Genomic DNA, 20,020 nt, shown 5'->3' on the forward strand with positions numbered 1-20,020 from the left:
TTTAACAACAGTGTCAACAAAATATCTACATCAGTAAAACTGTTGATGCACTTGTGTATATACTGTCAATATAATATATTTTAATATGTAATAAACTGATTTCCATTTTGTAAATAAAATACACACATATAGAGAAACGTCTTGTTTATTTGAGAAAAAAAAGACACTGTTTTTTGTCAAAATGTAAACTTTAGATAGAATAGGGTTTATATGTGACCCTGGATCACAAAAGTGTCAAATTGTTTTTATTGAGATTTAGGTATAGATAGATGTATCTGAAAGCTGAATAAATAAGCTTTCCATTGATGTATGGTTTATTAGGATCGGACAATATTTGGTCAAGATGCATCTATTTGAAAATCTGGAATCTGATGGTGCAAAATAAAAAACAAAGAAATCTAAAACTGAGAAAATTGCTTTTTAAGTCGTCCAAATTAATTCTTAGCAATGCATATTATTAATCAGAAATTAAGTTTTGATATATTTACTGTATGACATTTACAAAATATCTTTTTTTTTTTTTTTTGCTATTGCTAAAAATATACCCCATCGACTGAAGACTGGTTTTGTGGTCCAAGGTCATATATTTACATTTAGCAGACGCTTTTATCCAAAGCGACTTACAAATGAGGACAATAGAAGCAATCAAAATCAACAAAAGTTAGCTTAATGCAGTACACATAGCAAGGTTTTTAAAATCATATAATAAAAAGAAAACAAAAAAATTATAAAAAGATAGAATAGGAAAAAAAAATAGAACAAGCTAGTTTTACGGGACGTTTTTGCTTTTTTTTATTGTATAATAAATAAAAAAGGAAACAAATAGAATAAAAAAAGATTAGAGCCTAGCGTTAGTTTCTTCTTTTTTTTAAAATAAAACAAGCTGTTAGTAAAAAGAGTGCAAGTCTAAAACAGACATGCTTCTTTTAAGAACAGAATTAGAATAGAGTGCTAGAGTTAGATTTGTAGATTGTTATATACTATACGTGATCATTTCTGATTCTTTTTAAAATGCATTAGCAAATGCAAAACTGTAAAACAGAAACATTGTAGTTAAAAATGTTTATAAAAGCAGACATTTTTTATATCTGGTACATACTGTAGTAATAAGCATGTTTTCTTTCAAAACTCTTAGGGTTGTAATCAGTATTCATGTATAATAATATTTTCACATTTTTGCAGCAGTGTTCACTTGTGTCCTATATCAGTGCAATGTCACAATACAATACGTGTTCAGTTGAGCACTTGTATTCACTAACAGTGTTTTCTACAGACTAAAACATCCTTCTGGACAAATCTAGACGGCGTGTGTTGCATAACTAAAATAGAATCCGGCTCTGACTGTGATTATTTTGGGCTACAGTGGCTGGGATTAGGAATGTGGTGTATTAGCTCTAATAGCAGCGTACTTGCGTTGCTTTGCATTGGAGAGGCAACAGGATTTGTTATCCACATCCCCATGAGAATCTTTCCAGTTCTCATCGGCAACACCGGATGATTTCCATCCTGAGGTTGATATTTTTAAATGTTGATCTGCCACGGTCTTTTCACAGAAGTACAAAGATTATTGACAATTACACAAAAACAGCAGCAACGTTGTCCGCAATACCTGGGAAAAGAGAAAGACTGGCTGTTGATTGACATCTGACATTGCACAGAGTCATTCAAAGCAACCGACAAACAAGGTCATGTCTTCAAAATAACATCGCTACTTCATTTCTAAATCATCTGATATGAATTTAAAGATGATCAACTAAGCATTTATGATTCGATTTTTACATTACAAACAGTACTGACTGTTTGCCAACGTCCAAACTTTTCATGAATATTTATGAACGCACACAATGCCTCACAGCAGCATTGCGAGTGTCACTGTGACTGTCAACAAGGCAAAAAAGGCATTAAAAGTGGGTCACTATATAAACTTACCACACATGTCATTCCCTATTCTTACGTAAGCATATCCATTGTCACCCCACGAGGTCCCCCATGAATTGCGTACTATCCAATATGGCACTTCCCCTGTAACAAAATATGAAGACACATCATTGAAAATATACCCCCAAATGGTAAATGATTAATAACAAGTCATTCTACATGATTAATAAAGCTAGCAGTAACAGTTTTGGCATCCATTTCTCTACTTTACCCTGAAAGTACCTAATTTAAACTAGTAAACAAACAAGAGAAAACAAATCATGGCAGAGGATAAATGCTGCGGACAGCTTGCTGATTATAGTGCAGACACATCAGGATGTTGGCGCACAGCCAGTGTTTGCCAGTGTCGGCTCAATTTTGTGCCCTTGACAGGACGTAATCCGTGAAGGCCAGCGCTCTGAACCTTTATATGCTCCGAGGCACAAGTAAAGAGTGTTTAACCGCCCGTGTCTGTGTGTGTGTACCTGTGGTATCATAACCAGTGATCAGGACAGCATGGTTAGCGTTGTGGCTGGAGCAGTGGTGCTGAATGATGCCACCCAGGTAATCCTGCCAGCTGATGGCATCCACAATGACAACGAGAGGACCCGACTCCACCAGCACACTCTTCATCACCTCCTCCTGTCCACTACCGCAACATACAGTTGAAGTCAAATGCTGTCCTCAGTGTGAACAGATGGATCTCAAAATCATACAGTCATTGTTGGAAAGCGTTCAAATGCACAGAAATGCTGGAAAACCAAATGATTTGTGGGACCTGAAGGATTTTTCTGAAGAACAGCAGGCAGTTTAACTGTTCAGGACAAACAAGGGACTTATGAACAACGATCACTAAACAAAAAAAAAAAAAAAAAAAAAAAAAAAAAAAAACACACAGCTGTGGATCATTCAGGTAACAACACAGTACGTATAAAGAATCAGGTGTGTAAACTTTTGAACAGGGTCTTCAACTGGAACAATCCCATGGGACTCTGCACACAATACTTAGATTGACTTAATTGATTACTTGATTGATTTCCAAATTGAACTCAAAAATACTGCACAATTTAAAATAACTATTTTCTATTTCAATACACAGTATTTTCAACTTCAATTTATTCCTGTAAAGCTGAATGTTCAGCATCATTACTCCAGTCTTTAGAGTCACATCACTCAGAAATCATCCTTATATGCTGTTTGGGTGTTCAAGATTATTATTATTTAATATCAACATTGATAGTTGATCATTTTAACTTTAAAACATAGCTTTCAGGATTCTTAGATTAATAGAAAGTTTGAAAGACTGTCATTTTTGAAACCAAACCATGGATCATCCTAATAAGAAAACATGACAGAGTGACATCTGACACAAATGTAAGACAACGAAGCACAGGTCAGAAGTGCTTGGTTGTGTATTTGACCAGCATTACGTGGGCTTTGTGAGTGTACAGTCAGTGGCCGTTCAGCACCTGACCCTGAGTTGCAAACAGAGTTGACAAGAACAGATGAGTAAACATAAAACATTGGCCCACATCCCGACAAACTTCAACCTTGAGTTTTAATAGTACATGAGGTCTACACTGCACTTAATGCAATGGCACAGCTGACTATTGATGTAAAGCTCAAGCCATCTGCATGCTACATCCATTACCTGAAGTCATAAGCTGAGTAATTCCTCACTGTCACTCCAGCATGAGACTGAGGAAAGAAGTGGCAGATCCCAGCCATGTCTTTGAAGGGATACTCCGCCTCATTCACCAACTTCAGTTTGGTCTGAAAAAGGATACACAAAACAGAATGTGCCAATGGAATTTCTGGGATGATAAACACCTTTGATCAGCAGCTTGTTGTGGCTGGAACAGACCAATTCTTTTTTTTTTTTTTTTTTCACTTTCATGTTTTAACCCTCTCAAAACTGCTGCAGCCAGCTAATGAATTAACACCCTTACTAAAATACTAATTAAGAATCTTCTCAAAAAAAGGTGTAATTTAAAAGCATAGAATGTGCACTTCACAACACATATAACAGATCTGTCCAACATAATTACTGCTTTTAATCAGCTGTAAGAGTCTTGTTTGCAAATGTAAAAATAAAGATTATAGGGTGATAATAATAACCTGTATAAACTTTGTTGCAAAACGGTTTAAAAGTTTGGGGGTTGTAAGATTTGTTTAATCAAAATTGAAGAAAGAACTGTAATATTGTGAAATATTGTCACAATTTAAAATAAATGTTTTTTATTTTAATAATATTATTATATGTGAACCTGGACTACAAAACCAACCAAGTAGCACAGGTATATTTGTAGCAATAGCCAACAAAACATTGTATAGGTTAAAATTATCTATTTTTCTTTTATGCTAAAAATCATTAGCATATTAAGTAAAGATCATGTTCCATGAAGATATTTTATAAGTTTCCTACCATAAATATATCAACATTTTTTGAGTAGTAATATGCATTGCTAAGGGCTTCATTTGGACAACTTTAAACTTTTTTTGCACCCTCAGATTCCAGATTTTCACATTAAATTGTTTTATTTCATATTGTCCTATCTTAACAAACCATACATCAAAGATTGTTTGTTAAGTAGATGATGTATTAAAATAAAAAAAACTGTATATAAATAAAAACTGACTCTTGTGACTGATTTTGTTTTCCATGGTCCATATACAGTATATATACATATACACATATACATATATACACAAAGAGAGAGAGAGAGAGAGAGAGAGAGAGGGAGAGATAGGCAGCCATTTCTCTAGTCTCCGTGTTAATCCTTCAGAAATGAATCTTATATACCGATTTGGTGCTCAATAAAAACTTCTAATTATTATCAATGTCGAAAACATTTTGGAAAGAGATATCCAAACCATCAAAATTTATGGCTGTGATTGCATTATCAATAGCAATAAACATTATTTAATCTCTCCCAGTTATATCATCACAAGAAAAAGAGAAAGCGGATGACAGAACCTGTGCCAACCAATCCAGAGCTCCAACAGGAGATCCGCCATTGCAGCCCTCGTTTTCATAAGAGCAGTCTATAACCTGCTGCACACTGAGCTGCTGCAGTTTCCCACCATCTTTAGCAGATACCGTTTCAATGGCCTCCACCACACTGAAGGCCCAGCATCCTCCACACTAGACGAAAACGCAAGAAGAAATGCAGAGTAAACCTAACTATTACGTACACACAGTAAGAAAAAAAATGTTTTGAGCATTTGCATGAGTGGAAAAAGATCACAAGTAAACCCTAGTCTTAATATCAACGCCATACCGACTCCTGGTTTCGGACTGGTCCGACAATTCCATGGTCCCTCCAATCAAACTTGGGTGGATAACTGTTCTTAACTTGAATTCCAGTCCTAGAGGGGTCAAACTTTGGAGTCGTCTCAGTCCGGGCTGTCAGATATCGATCTGAGAATAAATGAGACATTCTAGATGACATCACACAACGTGCATTCATCTGTAAGCATCCATGACCTGCATATAGTCACCTTTGAATTGCTGTGGAGATAAGTCTGAGAACTGGTTGATGCCGTAACGTGCAGACTGGTTTGATCTCTCCAGTACTGAATTCAGAAAGGCTTGTCTCTTGAGGGAGTTCTACAATCAGACAAAACAAGAGCCCTTGAACAACAGGTGAGATGAGGAAATATGTCACATCACATGACAGAAATTACTGGCATTGCCTACATATATAATGTTCCGCAAAAGTCATATTTTATATTGAGACAAGTAGTAGCTGTACATTTACTTTATGGTTTTAATCAGCTAGTTATTGTCTGTCTCTCAAAACCGAGTAAGCTGCCTAAGTAGACAACATTTCTAGGCACCCAAGGCGCATTAAACTGTATTTGCTATGACGCCTAGAGCTACTACAGTGTCTACTAAGGCAGTCCACTGGGTTTTGAAACACATACTTATCGTATTTAATGCTGTAGTTTGTGAGCTATGAATGTTAGTACACTAAATGTACCTGAAAATGAAGCCGTCTCTGATAGTGTTCAATGTTTTCATGTCCTCGCTGAAACGTCTTCAGTCGTTCTCCGTCCGTCAGATTTTTTCTGGTTAGTTCGACGCTGTTGGATCCCGTGAGCAGTTCATGGTAAATTATCAAAGCAACTAATGTTAAAATAAACGCCATTTAAATAGAGTCATTAGTAAACGTTCAGTTAATAATTGTGTACACCTAAACAACTTTCATTTCTGCTCTCGGCTATTTCCTGCAGCAGATCAGAGGGCTCTATCGCCCTCTCGCGGCGGATGAACAAAAATTACCTGAGATAAACGGACTCTTCAAACGTGAAAATAAATCACCAATGAATCACAGACGAAAAGGTTATACACACTAAACTGAATAACATGAAATTAATACTGTAGCGTCTAATTACATTCGAATGCAAGTTTTCCTAAGGCTTTCCAAGAAGCTAAAGATCACACTCAATGGTACCCATGGGTTACTCCTTTACCTGCTGAAAAACAAACAAACAAACAACAACAATAGAAACCATAACAGAAGTTCTAACGGTTTCCACTACAAATAATATTGCACACATTACAAACCATCAGCTTTTAACCATTAAACCCATAAAAAATTGGACTTTTTTGGGACTTTAATAGTTTTTTTTTTTTTTTTTTACAATAGAAGGCAACCAATTACCAAAGGAGACCAAAATACACCCATAGAAAGTCATTAAAAAAAAGTATATATATATATATATATATATATATATATATATATATATATATATATATATATATATATATATATATATATATATATAGTTTATTTTGTTTAATTGTGAAGCTGCTTATAATTACATTAAATTGTAAATGTTATAGTAATTAAGTAGTATTTAATCTAAGGAGTGATGCTTTATTTTTACTGTCCCAATTTCACCAGCTCGACTATATATTTGACTGTTCGACTATTTATATATAAATATTTATATAATAATAATAAATATGCCAAAAATACACATAATTTAATATTTATATCAGTATTTAATCATATTTAATTATGTTTGCCTTTATAAAAATCCAATTAGCTCTTTTTTTACCCTCTTTTGTTCAGATTGGAACAAATTTATTCCATTATGGCCGGTGCCCCAACAGAGTTTATTTGCCCATCCATCCATGTCAGTGTTGTTATTGTTAACTAAAAAAATTAAATAAATAAATAAACTAGCTTTTCATTCAAATAAATCAAGCTGCAATAAAATGAAATGTAAACATTGGATTACATTTTTAAATGAATATTAAAAATGTAAATGAAAATGTAGCCTTGGCAACTAACCGAAATAAAATGCATAAAAAGTCCTAAATATTAATAAAAAATAAAGCTACTTTATGTATACATATTACAAAATCATATTTACTAAAACAAAAATTCTAATGAAAAAAAAAGAAAAGCTAATTCAAAATACTAATGACTTAATATAACACTGATTTGTGCTATTTGTGTAGAATTTAAACCTCACCCAAAGAAAGCAAGCAGTATAGACAATTATGACAAGTTTAATGCTGAGGCAGTATGTAACATAGGTAGCCCATATCATGACCCACATTTACTCACTGAGTGTCTGAGAATAGAGCTTCAGCCCTTTCCTGACTGCAACCAAATATGACAGAAAACAAAACTGATCTCAGCATGGTCACAATACTATCCCCCAAAAACGAGAACACAAAAGAGACAGACACTCTTTTGCACGGGCAAGATCCAGGAAAGATAAACTGTGCTAAGAGGCCACTTGAGAGAGAGAGAGAGAGAGAGAGAGAGAGAGAGATATGAATTATTATATGCAAATACTGTATATATTCATATATATATATTAGGTCCCCTTGCTTGGAACTGATTAGTATTCGCTGTAGGTATTCCGTAGGATTTTCTTTAAATACGTTTAAAACATTTTCCTTCTATGTACAGAGAAATACTGTATATATTTCTACAAGGAAGTATAACGGTGATTCGTCGAAGAGTTTCGAGTGCTAATGGGACAGCGCTAAACATGGAGCTGCAGCATTTCAGCAGATGAAGGACGAGTTCGTTTGCATCTTGTTTAGCTACAAAAGCAGAGATACAAAGCAGACAGCCCTTCTATAAAAGCTCGGTTTCTGATCCTGCTTTCACGCTTGTCCACGAGAGAAGAGCTTTCCCCATCTGGAACAATATTATGCATGAGAACTTAAAAACGGTCAGCAAATTACATACACGAGACAACATTCGACACAAAATTTGTGGCTAACTGAGGAGACCAGAGAAATGAACTAAGAGGTACTTCCCACAGCCGTCTGTCAAAAGATGTCTTTTGAAATAGTCTTTCAAAAAATAAGAGAAAAGGTAAGTGTAAAAGTGTAAGGAGGCTGATGATGGTGCAATAGTCCAATCACGTCCACTTGAGGCGACCGATCATTCTACAGTGGTAGAGTTTATCGCCAGAGTCAGTGTGCTCACTGTCAATACTCCACTGCACACTCATAAAGATCGTCCCCCACAGTCTGGGCTCGGGGAGAGGATGATGGAGGAATGGGCTGGAGGTGGAGGAGGAGGAGGAGGAGGTGCGTGTCCTCAGGATTTGTTGTCGTCGTACATGTCCAGTGATGCCTGGATGTCTGGGAGCTCCATCTCACAGGCGACGCTGCGCGGAGACACAGAATTACGGTTGAAGAAATGACCGCCTGAAAACAGACAAACAACAAAAATGATGGGGTTAAATTGAGACATTTGTTGTAATACTCTGTTTTGTGTACAGCAGGGGGGTAGAAATGAGATAGATGAAAGAAGGTATGATTCTTCTCAATGTTAATAAAATATTTAACATGTGGCTCCTGCTGACTGCAAAGATTTGTTTATCTCCTCCATAAAGGTTGTGCTCAAATCTGACATTTCATCTCAGCACAAAATCAATGTCGGTCAGTTACGTGTAATCGACACTTTATAATGTCCTTGACACCAGACCAATTAATTACCAAAAAGCTTCTCAGTGAATTTCTTTTATGAAAGTGTTTGGGTGTTTTGTGAATATACAGCACCCTGATTTAACCCTCATGTTGTAATTTTTACCTGAAAATGCTAATAAATCGCATTAGACTAAAATGTATTGAATTTGCTCACACAGGGCATAACAACTTCCCAAAAACTTCAGATTATTTCTGTACATTTTACCACCGCCTTCTTACCTTTTGTTAAAAATAACTTTCTCCAAACTTACCTTTAATAATGTTTAGTTTTTTACTCAGAAACTAAGGTGCATAAGCACAGATCAATGAGGTATATGGCAAATCAGTTACAAAAATAAAAATAAAACCTGTGCTAAATAAGAAAACAAGTTGACAAAAATTTTGAATCCAAGATTTGGTTATTATCATACAAATACGAAAAACTATAAAAACTGTGTGAATTGCAGACTGTTAAGACAAACATGTGGATGTGCTGTTCCATAAAATCAGCTATTATTAAACTATTTCATAATACACCATATGTATGTAAAAAAATTATGTAACCCACAGGTGAGTAAATAAATATAATTAATATAAAAATGTACAGTAATATGCTGGATATTGTATTATCATTTCATTGTTATAATTTGATTATAGACTCAAAGACAGCAGCCTAATAATGTCTATTACATAATAATACACTTCACTCCATCAAGTAATCCTTCATTAGCTTGTTCATGTGTTTAGTTTCCAGCTAAACTCTGGTGGTGCAGAACAGACCTGACCTTAAGTTACACAATCCCTGCATTAAATGTTAAATGTTAAATGTTAAATGTACACAATCTGTCCTCATAGATTTATTACAGTATTTTTAGTGCTCTTGGTTTGACTTACTGTAAAGCACTACTGAAATAAACTGTATATGCCACAAAAATTCAATACTGTATGTCCAGTAAAAATGTGACATGATGGATGATGCTGGTCTGAGAGTAAAAATTTGATTCAGGAGTCTCGCCACAGGAAACAAAAACGAGAGACAGAAGCATCAAAACAGTATCAAGGAATACAATTAGTACTAGTAACTACTAACTTAGTAAAAATCACAACAACGATTTTTGCACAAAGCAATTTTAATACACAAATGTCATTAAAAAAATGTAATTCACAATCAAAGACAAACCAAAAGATTTGAAAAAAAAAAATGATACACATGTAAAAGACATTAATGCAAAACACTATTAATCTAAAATGAAACTAAAAATGGCTTTAATACTGCAAATTGAGTAAAACAGGAAGTTCATCAGCTATATCATCCAGTGAAAAGCTCTGAATGTGCAAGAGGTGAAAGTTAACTAATAACAAATGCAAGTGTCTGAAATCCACGACTTTATTTTTCAGGATGCATTTCGGTTTTAGAAATGAGGACGCCACAAAAATATCTTCATTCCAACTTCAGTCTGCAAAAGACAAAAGTAAAGAAAAAAACACATTTAACAAGCACTGATGTGAGGCACATGGAAATAAACAACTAATTTAGATGTGGGCACTACTTTTTTTACAAAACTAAATTAAATTGGAAATGTAAATAAAACTTTAATAGTATCTTAATAGTACTAAAGTATCACTGGGTTGTTGTTATATATAAAATCTAAATAAACTATCAAATTTGATCAAACAAATTTAAAGATTCCACAGCCCTAACAGTTAAATAATACTGACACTTTATATTTACTTATAGAAAAGTAGTGCATTAATTTAGTAGCACACTAATGTGAGAGATCATGCTGTGCAGTAGATACTAAATGTGTTTAGTGATGCTGTGACAATCCGAAAACTTTGAAAAAGAATATCCATAATACTCACTCATAGGTGGGGGCGATGGCAGTGGCTCTGATGATCATGTAGCAAAGTGTGAGAGCAGAGAGGACGCCGAAGCTGGCAACAATAAACCACTCTTCTGTTAACAGAGTAAAAGGGGGAGGGGTCATTTTCTGTTGAGGGCGGGGCCAGGGTATCATCTCGACAGACAGCCGAAGAGAAGAAGAAACTGGCGACAGGTGGAGGCGTGAAGAAAAGAGGAATACTTCTCTATTCCATGGAACAGTAGAGGAAACCACAGGCAAGCGATGATCGCACACAAGACAGATAAAACACGAGAGCGAAACTCAATGTAGCACACTCAGAACACATGACACTTAGTGCTGGTTTAGCCATACATTTACAAAGCAGAGAGGGTTTGAATCTGTTAGGAAGACCATGTCATTAGAAGATCAATCAGTAAGTATTCCACATAGAGTTTTTTTTTTAAAAGGATTTGTAAAATTCTTTGAAAAAAGTTAGAAACAACAAAAAAACCTCTTTAAATCATAAATAAATTGCAGAGCTGTTCAAGCAGATACACCTGCTTGGGGTTCTTTAATATAATTAATCACTGCAATACAAACGCAGACCAACAGGAGGGGTTAAAATTGCTGATCATAATATTTTAAAGACATAGCACCAGGACAAATGGCTGGTAAACAATAAATTATCCCACAAATGTGTAATTACCTTACATCTGTTTCTGCAACAAAGGTTTGTAGTTCCTTGAGCATTTACTTCTTTTACTTGCATGCAGCTTTCTGTTCTTTAGTATAGTTTCATTGCACTCAACATGTGAGCTACTAGTCTGTATAACCTCATTAAAAATGCTGGCGTAACCTAAACAATAATATAACTTTGGAAAGAAATCAAACGAGTGGGTGTAAAATAAAATAAATTAAACTCTGTTGAAACCCTCTGATATGTTGGTATGCATTTTGTCTCAAATCTTTCGTAATGTACTTTAAACTTTTTAACACGCAAGTTAAAAAGAGGAAAATATATAATATGGAGTATGAAGGGTGAATATGATATATTCGTACCATATAGGTACATATAATTTTGTTTTTGATGAAGGTCTGAGGTTTTTACTATAGGTGGCTTGCTTGTGTAGCAAAACAATCAAATGAAATTCAAACAAATCAAAACAAATTCATTTTCCAATATGAATTAATTATCTTGCAACACATGGCATGGAATGTACATTTTAATCACTTTACATACAGCAACTACAACGACAGATTTAGGAGACAAAAAAGAAAATAATAATAACAGAAAATAAAACAAATATGTAACACAAAGATTCAAATAAAATGCTTAAAAACTCTTTTCAATTTAAAGATAATTAAATATATATTTATTTTTTTTAATTAAAAAATAAATAAATAAATAAAAATATATAAAATAAAATAGGCCCACTAAAGTCAAAGGGAAATTTCTTTGTTAAAATGTGTTTTATATATATATATAATATATATATATATATATATATATATATATATATATATATATATATATATATATATATATTAGATAGATAGATAGATGGATAGATATAAACGTGTGCAATATTACAGCTCAAATATTAAAAACGTAACCAATAACATAATTTCAAATGGTCATTATCTCAAAATAACACCTACACTATTATGACCCTAAAGGTGTTTATTTTAAGATGATGACTGAATGTACATTATCCTGTTTATTATACAATTATATATATTACATAGAATTTTTAATTTATTTTCATATGTCAGAAAAGAGATCAGAGTGCCTTGACACACACGCAGTGACAGAAGAAGTCTAGTACAAGATATTTATTGCAGTAAAGGGCAGGACACACTGCGGTGGAGCACAGACACCTGCTCACATCACTGAGCTCAGCCTCAGCAGCACACAGATGCTCCTGAACAACAGCAGTAGTGCACTACAGTAAGGAAAGCTTACCCCCTGCTGGGGAGCAAATGAAGGAGAAGGTGGGACAGAGATTAGCAAACTTAAAGACGGAGTGTGTGATTTTTTGGTGATGCAGAAATGACACACTTCACCTATAAGTACATATAGATTAAGAGAGACAAAACAAGAGACAATAAGCCCCGCTCTTACTAGTGACCGCAATGTTGATCTCTCCGGAGCGAGGAATGAGCTCTTCGTCGGAGGGAAGCTGGGAGGAACTGGAGTGGTGCAGAGGCTCCAGACTGATGCTGGTCTCAGAGGACAAGTCCACCAGCGCTGTCCTCTGACTGGAAGTCTGACTACGGGACATCCGATCCATGTCAAAAGCCATGTTGTCCACACAGGGCAGGTTGGGCTGTAAGTACATGAAAGTACATGATTTATTAACATAAATATGATTTGAAGCAAATCTTCCTAATGTCAGAAAAAAATTACATAATTACATGACATAATTTCATGTCAGCTAAATGATTAAATGTAAATGTGACATGAAAAATGCTATGAAATGACTGAAGTGACCACCAGAGGGAGCTAGTGGATCAATGATCCTGCACCTCTCACTGCAAAAGCAAGATTACAGGACAAATAACTTTTTATCATTCTGTTGCAACCAGCAACACATATTCATTTTGCCATTTTTTTTTACAGTAATGTGTTTACATGCTCAGATCTGTAATAATTCAGGCAATCCATCCCATCCAAGCTGCAGGAATTGATGTTACTTTCAAGAACATAAATCATAATAAAATCATAACAACACAACATCATTAAATAAGAGTCTTAAGAATGTCACAACCTGCTGCCCTCCAAGATCAATATGTCTGTTGTTTCAGTAATAAATTTAAGTCAGTGTGTGTTCTTTGGGTAGCTGTTCTTTGGGAGGACATTTTTTTTTTCTCAGAATTCAGCTATACAGTAAATGTGACAAAACATCCCTTCAGGCATGTCTGCAAGAATAATAATAATAATAATAATAATAGTAGTAAAACAAAAATATTATACAGAGTGAATCATTGTCTAAAAATGAAGGTTTTCTTTTACAGGGGTGGTTGTTTAGATAGGTCTACAGTAATTAGAATTATCTTAACATAATTATCAATTATCAAGTATGAGTTTATTTAAATAATAAATCATTAATATTTAAACAGTGTGTGTGTGTTTGGTCCTGGTATTCCCTATATTATGGGGACTGGTACATTTTGACCTTGTGGGAAAATGTTTTGGTCCCCGTGAGGTAATACCTCATATAGAGCAATCTTTTTTTGAAAATCTAAAACTGTAGAAAGTATTGTGTGCAGTGTGTACAGTATAAAATCCATTACATCTATTAGGTCCCCATAAAACATGGAAACCCAGCACATGTGTGTGTGTGTGTGTGTGTGTGTGTTTACCATAACTCCCAGAGCTTTGAGGATGTTGAGTTTACACATCGGACAGGTGCAGTGCTCATTTAGCCATGGATCCACACACATTTTATGGAAGACGTGCCTGAAGAGAAAGAAAAAACATTTTGCCATAAATACAGCACATATGCATGTTATAATCATCTAACATTTGGTTGCAAAACCGTAAATATGAAATGTTTCTAATGATTCTAGTTCTTTTCTAACGATGTAAGACCATGAGATGCAGCATCAAGCCTTTGCTATCACCATACCTCGATAAATATTTGAAACTGCTCTAAGAACACTGGTGTAAGAAGGACATTACATGTAAAAGCACATTACACATTTATATTACATCCAGAGAGGAGAGAGTGAGATTGGAAGATTAAAAGCAAGAAGCTGGTGGACTTCAAAGGAGCGACAAGAGCTTTCACAGAGAGCTTTTGAGTCTCTTTCTCCTCCTCCTCATATCCGGCTGCCGCACAATCTGAGCAGTGTTTACTCCAGGAAAGACCCTGGGCTCTCGATAGCGGAAACCCTCTTCATGAGGAAGATTCTAGGCACAAGACAGCCATTGAGGCTCATGCTAGAGACAAGGCAGCCATTGTGGCTCTGAAGACTGTGAAGAATCTTTATCACTGCATCATAGAGCTGGGAATTGTTTTAATTATTTTTTTATTCATCCTAAATGTATTTTGGTAAATGTGCACAAAGTTTTGAAACAACTCATTAAAATGGACTGTTACAGAATCTAACACTATTTTCTTAGTCTTTAGGAATTATATTACATATATACATATTGAAATATATTAAAATGTCTAACAGCTACTTTAAACTGTAATAATGTTTCAAAATATGACCCGTTTTTACTTTACTTCTGATCAAATCAATGCAGCCTCGGTGAGCATAAAAAAAATATTATACAACAAAAATCAATGCAAATATAATCAATATATCACTCATCCCTACTGCAGTCACCCCAGTATCCTCAAACACAGCAACACGGGCCCAAACCCACATTTTAAAACCCCTCAATTGAGTATGCTAGTTATATCAGTATTACATAAGTTCCCACAGGAATAAAAGGCAGGCTCCTCAGCAAGAAGTGTTTCGAGAAAGATTTGAATACAACCTGAACAGAACTTCTGGGCAAGAGAGTTTGTGGAATACAGCTGCAGCAATTCATTTCAGAGGCCTTATCCAAGGATGTTAAATAATGCTAAGTGCCAATGACACTGTGATTTAGGGGTGCTAAAAGGACGTATGCTTCTGGAATGATCCTGTACTGAAGCAACATGCAGACAAACTCCAACAAAGCTTTATTTGCTTGAATGGAGAGCATATGATGAATTAATGATGAGGGTGCATTCAACACAGAGTATACATAGAGATGCATACCACCGCAACATAAGATAGACCAGCTCTGTGTGTGGACCCACTCTTCATGATCTGTGTTATATTACAGTTACCATGCATATTTAAATACACATTTCAGTCCACCTTGTCACAAAACAGTAAGTCATATCCATGAAATGAAGGGCACACCCCTAAGAAAGTTAAAGCGAAGCTAATGCACAGGGACGTAAATTGAATGGCCATGGCTAGGTCAAGTGTGCTGCCATTACTTGCTGTGAGTTATTGATTGTGGCTGGAGATGCTTAAGCTTAAGAGAGCAGAGATACTCACCTTAAGAAGAGATAACATAAGATAAGAACAGATGACAACCATCTACACACACACACACACACACACACAAGTTTAGGGTCTTTACTCTTCTGCGTCTTTTTCAATGTCACATGATTAATCCGGAATCATTCTAATATGCTGATTTGTGATCAAGAAATATTTCTTATTATCATCATCATCATCATCAAGGCAGAAAACAGTTGCTTAATGCTGCTTGATATTTTTGTGGAAACCGTCACACTTTAAGGATTCTGTGATTCATAGGACCGCATATATTTGAAATATTTTTTTTGCAACATTACAAATGACTTTACTGTTGCTTTTGATCTATTCGATTTATTAAATATAAATATATATTTCTTGAAAAAATATCTAAACATGTTATTCCAATGAAAATAAAATAGTTTTTTTTATTATCTTTTATCAAAACAGTAATAATCTAACCAATAGCACACTGGCAGGAAAAACTAATATTGATCCATAATATTACTGCTTCTCTTCATGATCCAGTGATATTGATTGTTAAAATCTTGCATTATACGTATACCCAGAATATTTTTATTTATTTTTTTATTTTTTTTAAGAAATAAACTATATGATAAAAAAATAAGTAGACACCTCTTTACGACAAATGGTTTGGCTATTCTAGTTATTCCAGTTCAAATCTCCAAACAGATCTTGACTATACAGCACAGAATGACGTAACTGTATGACAACTCTATGGGTAGGGCCTTTTCTATTCCAGCATGACAGTAAACCTAGAGCACAAAGCTAGTCAAACCTATTGAACACCTTTGGGATGAATTGAAATCGGTTATGAATAACTCAACATCACTACCTGTCCTTATGGAGGTCATGCATTTGCATTATGTATCTATACTTGTTTTTTTTTTGTTTTTTTGCAGTACTCTTCCTCGTTTAGTTGAACACATATTTGCAGAGCCCTCAGAGCTAAACTATCTATATATGAGTATCTAAAGCTGAACAGTAAAATATGATAAATATTCAACATTCTTACTATAATCAACAATACTGATGGATTGCTAGGATGCACTGGCATCTAAAAGACCCCATGCAATCAAAGATAAGCGCCTATTTTCTTTCCTGTGTTGACAGCAATTATTCAAACTGGAAGTTACAGCAGCCAGTATTTTTGATGGCATACATTTTTATTAGCCAATGGCCTATTGTTTATATATTGTGCCACATTTTGGGAGTATGTTAACATACACATGGCCCGGAATGCAACATTTATGGAATAAAAGTTGAATTTCATGGGGTTTACAATGCTTGGTGCTTTAAGACCTCCTGGATGGTCATCCAACGGTTTCTCACGATGACTGAGAGTTTGAGACTGGTTTGTTGCTGGATGCCAGCAGCTGTCTGAGGCAGCACAGGCTGCAGCTCACGAGTGTGTTATTTGATCTGACTGGAGTGGAGCAATGATTCAGCCGTAAGCAGAGAACAATGCAATTAACCAGGCTCTGGATTAGTGCTTCATCGCTGCTGTACAGTTGTAGAGACAGAAAGAGGGAGTGAAAGAGATAATAAGAATAGAGCGTGAGTGGGTGTGGATGAAAAGAGAAAACGTATCAAAGCTAGTAGATATCATGGAGAGATGACTGACACTGTACTAGAGATAGTTCACCAATTTGAATTGATCTATTTTCAATTTTTCAAATAATTTACTCATTTCAAACCTGTATGACTGACTTTCTAGTGTCAAACTAGTTACTGCACGTAGCAGCTCACAGTGTATCTACATAAGCATTTATAGCATGTGGACATGGTGTAAGATGATCCACAAAATTAGCTGCTAGACTTCCAGCTGTGTGACCGGGTCATACTCGGCAGATGGTGTCTGAAACGGTAGGATAGGGCATGCTTGCGTATTAGTGTGTGCTTACTTTATGTCGCATCCCTTTAATATACTGTGCATGAATAATGTGTATCTGTTGGTAAGTATAAATAAATGCATGTGTGTTGGCTGCCTAGAGGTCACTGGAAGCTGAGCTGCTAAAAATAAGCAGAGTGGGTCTGACAGGGCAGTGATTCACAGCAACAGCAGTGCCACATTTCCTCAACACACTCACATCTCACAACAGCAAGAGACCTCTGATCTCCCTCTCTCGCTCCAAATTTCATTTGACCATTATTCAAAGTCTGGGGTGAGAAACCAAATTGCACCGGATAATGCAAAAATATTTTGTCAGTGGACAACATAAGAGAAAATGTTCAAATGGAAAAAAATAATAATAATTTACTACCATAACGAGAGCAGTTTCAGTTTAAATTCTGAATAAAACATTAAGGATAACCTTTTTTTATAATTATTCTTACAATAGAACGACAACAAAAGAGAATTAAAGAAATGTATATTAATAAATATTAGTAGTAAAAAACAGAAATTAAAAAAACTGAGCATTTAAAAAAAGAAAAAAGTTAATTTGCAGAAATAGTTGATATTTCATTGCCCTTGTTTCACAAAGAGAAACTAAATGCATATGTAAATACACACAGACACACAAACTTACTTGCAGGGTAGGATCCGGACCACATCGTTTAGCTGATAACCTTCGATGCACACTGCACAATGATTAAAATCTGGCTCTGCTTCCTGCAAAACATGAACGCAAGATGAAGATTAAAGTTAGCCTTTTCATTAGTCAAAATATAGTTCAAAATTTAATTTTCAACATTAGAAAGCTTCATTAGGATACAGACAACAGGTACATCGGGGCAGTTTTAGGATCATTTGCAGTCAAACCAGAATAGGACTATCAAATGATCATTTTTACAGAAGCTAAGCTAAAATGCAATAAGTGACCACTGACCACATGTAAAGGGGAAATGCTGTCTGACAAGAAACATTAATAGACAAGATGATGTTGCTGAATTTATTATTATTTTTTTTTTTTTAAGTATTACGTACAGCTGCATTTTTACTCCGTAAAAACATCACAGAAATATAAACCAAGAGACCATTGTAAGGTTCTGCTGCTTATCACTTGTTGAATGTGAGAAGCTAGGGACACAAAAACAAAAATAAGGGGAGGACCTGTTTAATGTTTAAGATAAATCAATATGAATACAGAAATATAAGAAACAGAAACACTCTTAATATAATTCTCTTTAGGACCTTGAATCTTCCCTACTATTTCTACTTAAGCATCACTAGCCCATTATTATTAAATCTGTATGCTGGCCTCATGACACGTATCTGTGAGAAATAGAAATAAGGCAGGTAAAATTCTCTTGAAACTCTTGGCATTGTGCTTTGAGTACCTGCATTTCGCTCTATATTGATCTGATCTCTTGACCTCCTCGCAGCCTCTTCCTTGTATTCACCTTGCCCAGCTATTCTCAAGTGCACTTGATTATAAAGTCAAACTATTATGTAATTCTTTAAATAGATGAGATTAAAATGGTCTAACTACGGTGTAGCAATCTGTACAGTTACAATAGCAAAGTATGTATGTAATGTGCACAGTATTGCATGCAGAATTCTATTAACATAAGAGCACACTGCACATTGCAATCTCTTAACTTTTGACAGTACATCAAGGGTTTAATTGCACATTAACTGCTTTTATGTATTAGGTGATAACTAGCTGTCACTCACTTAATTAAAAATGCATGTTGTAAATGAGGTCACTTAAAAACATGTGATCTGCATAATGAATATAGTGTTGATAATACAGTTAAAAAATATCATTGCATAATCCACATGGATTACATAATACTTCAACAAATAGTAGGCAGAAAAATATGTACTGTAAGCCGTTCATTATGCAGTAAGCGAATATTTCAGCTAGTATATTATAAATGTTAAAACACATGGCTCCTGCGACAAGAGAATACGTGTGTCCTATATATATATATATATATATATATATATATATATATATATATATATATATATATATATATATATATATATATATATATATATATATATATATATATATTATTATTTTTATTTTTTTTTGCGACACTTATTTAGACAGTTTTACAATTCTAGGAACACTTTAAAAAATAAAGATCAAGACGAGCACATATTATGGGATGAAGTCATTTTGGCAAATGAAGTAGGTCATCTTGTTCCATGCACACCATAAATTACGGCATACTCCATTCCTATTTTAATGTATGATAGCATGCCATTCTGAACATTCATACTGTATTTTGTGTCAATAATTACCTAACACAGATCCCAAAAATACTGGAATATAAATAGAATAAAAAAACATGGAAATAATTTCTTCAGAGT

At 34.7% G+C, this 20,020-nt stretch overlaps 2 protein-coding genes across 5 annotated transcripts in view; both read right to left on the bottom strand.

Annotated features, from left to right (window-relative positions):
• Positions 1-129: 129 nt before the first annotated feature.
• Positions 130-6,171, bottom strand: LOC127971843 (cathepsin O). Its single transcript, XM_052575093.1, has 8 exons — positions 5,901-6,171; positions 5,419-5,527; positions 5,199-5,338; positions 4,895-5,062; positions 3,569-3,690; positions 2,403-2,566; positions 1,930-2,022; positions 130-1,609 (listed from the first exon to the last, which is right to left on the bottom strand). Exons 1-8 carry the CDS (start codon positions 6,066-6,068, stop codon positions 1,575-1,577), a joined length of 999 nt encoding a protein of 332 aa, XP_052431053.1. The 5' UTR covers positions 6,069-6,171; the 3' UTR covers positions 130-1,574.
• A 1,254-nt stretch (positions 6,172-7,425) lies between these two features.
• Positions 7,426-20,020, bottom strand: part of LOC127971390 (E3 ubiquitin-protein ligase RNF130) — a 42,797-nt gene continuing 30,202 nt past the window's right edge. For 2 of the 4 annotated variants that reach the window (XM_052574373.1, XM_052574375.1), the window contains exons 6-10: positions 18,285-18,367; positions 14,071-14,167; positions 12,830-13,034; positions 10,727-10,820; positions 9,976-10,320 (exon numbers count right to left, since the gene is read on the bottom strand). In XM_052574373.1, coding sequence (XP_052430333.1) covers positions 10,305-10,320; positions 10,727-10,820; positions 12,830-13,034; positions 14,071-14,167; positions 18,285-18,367 — 495 coding nt within the window. In that variant the 3' untranslated portion in view covers positions 9,976-10,304. Of the gene's footprint in view, positions 8,603-9,975; positions 10,321-10,726; positions 10,821-12,525; positions 12,677-12,829; positions 13,035-14,070; positions 14,168-18,284; positions 18,368-20,020 lie in introns of those variants that run through there. The other 2 variants (XM_052574374.1, XM_052574376.1) reach the window with 2 other exon arrangements.

This window comes from Carassius gibelio, chromosome B14, assembly GCF_023724105.1.
Source record: "Carassius gibelio isolate Cgi1373 ecotype wild population from Czech Republic chromosome B14, carGib1.2-hapl.c, whole genome shotgun sequence".
NCBI lineage: Eukaryota > Metazoa > Chordata > Actinopteri > Cypriniformes > Cyprinidae > Carassius > Carassius gibelio.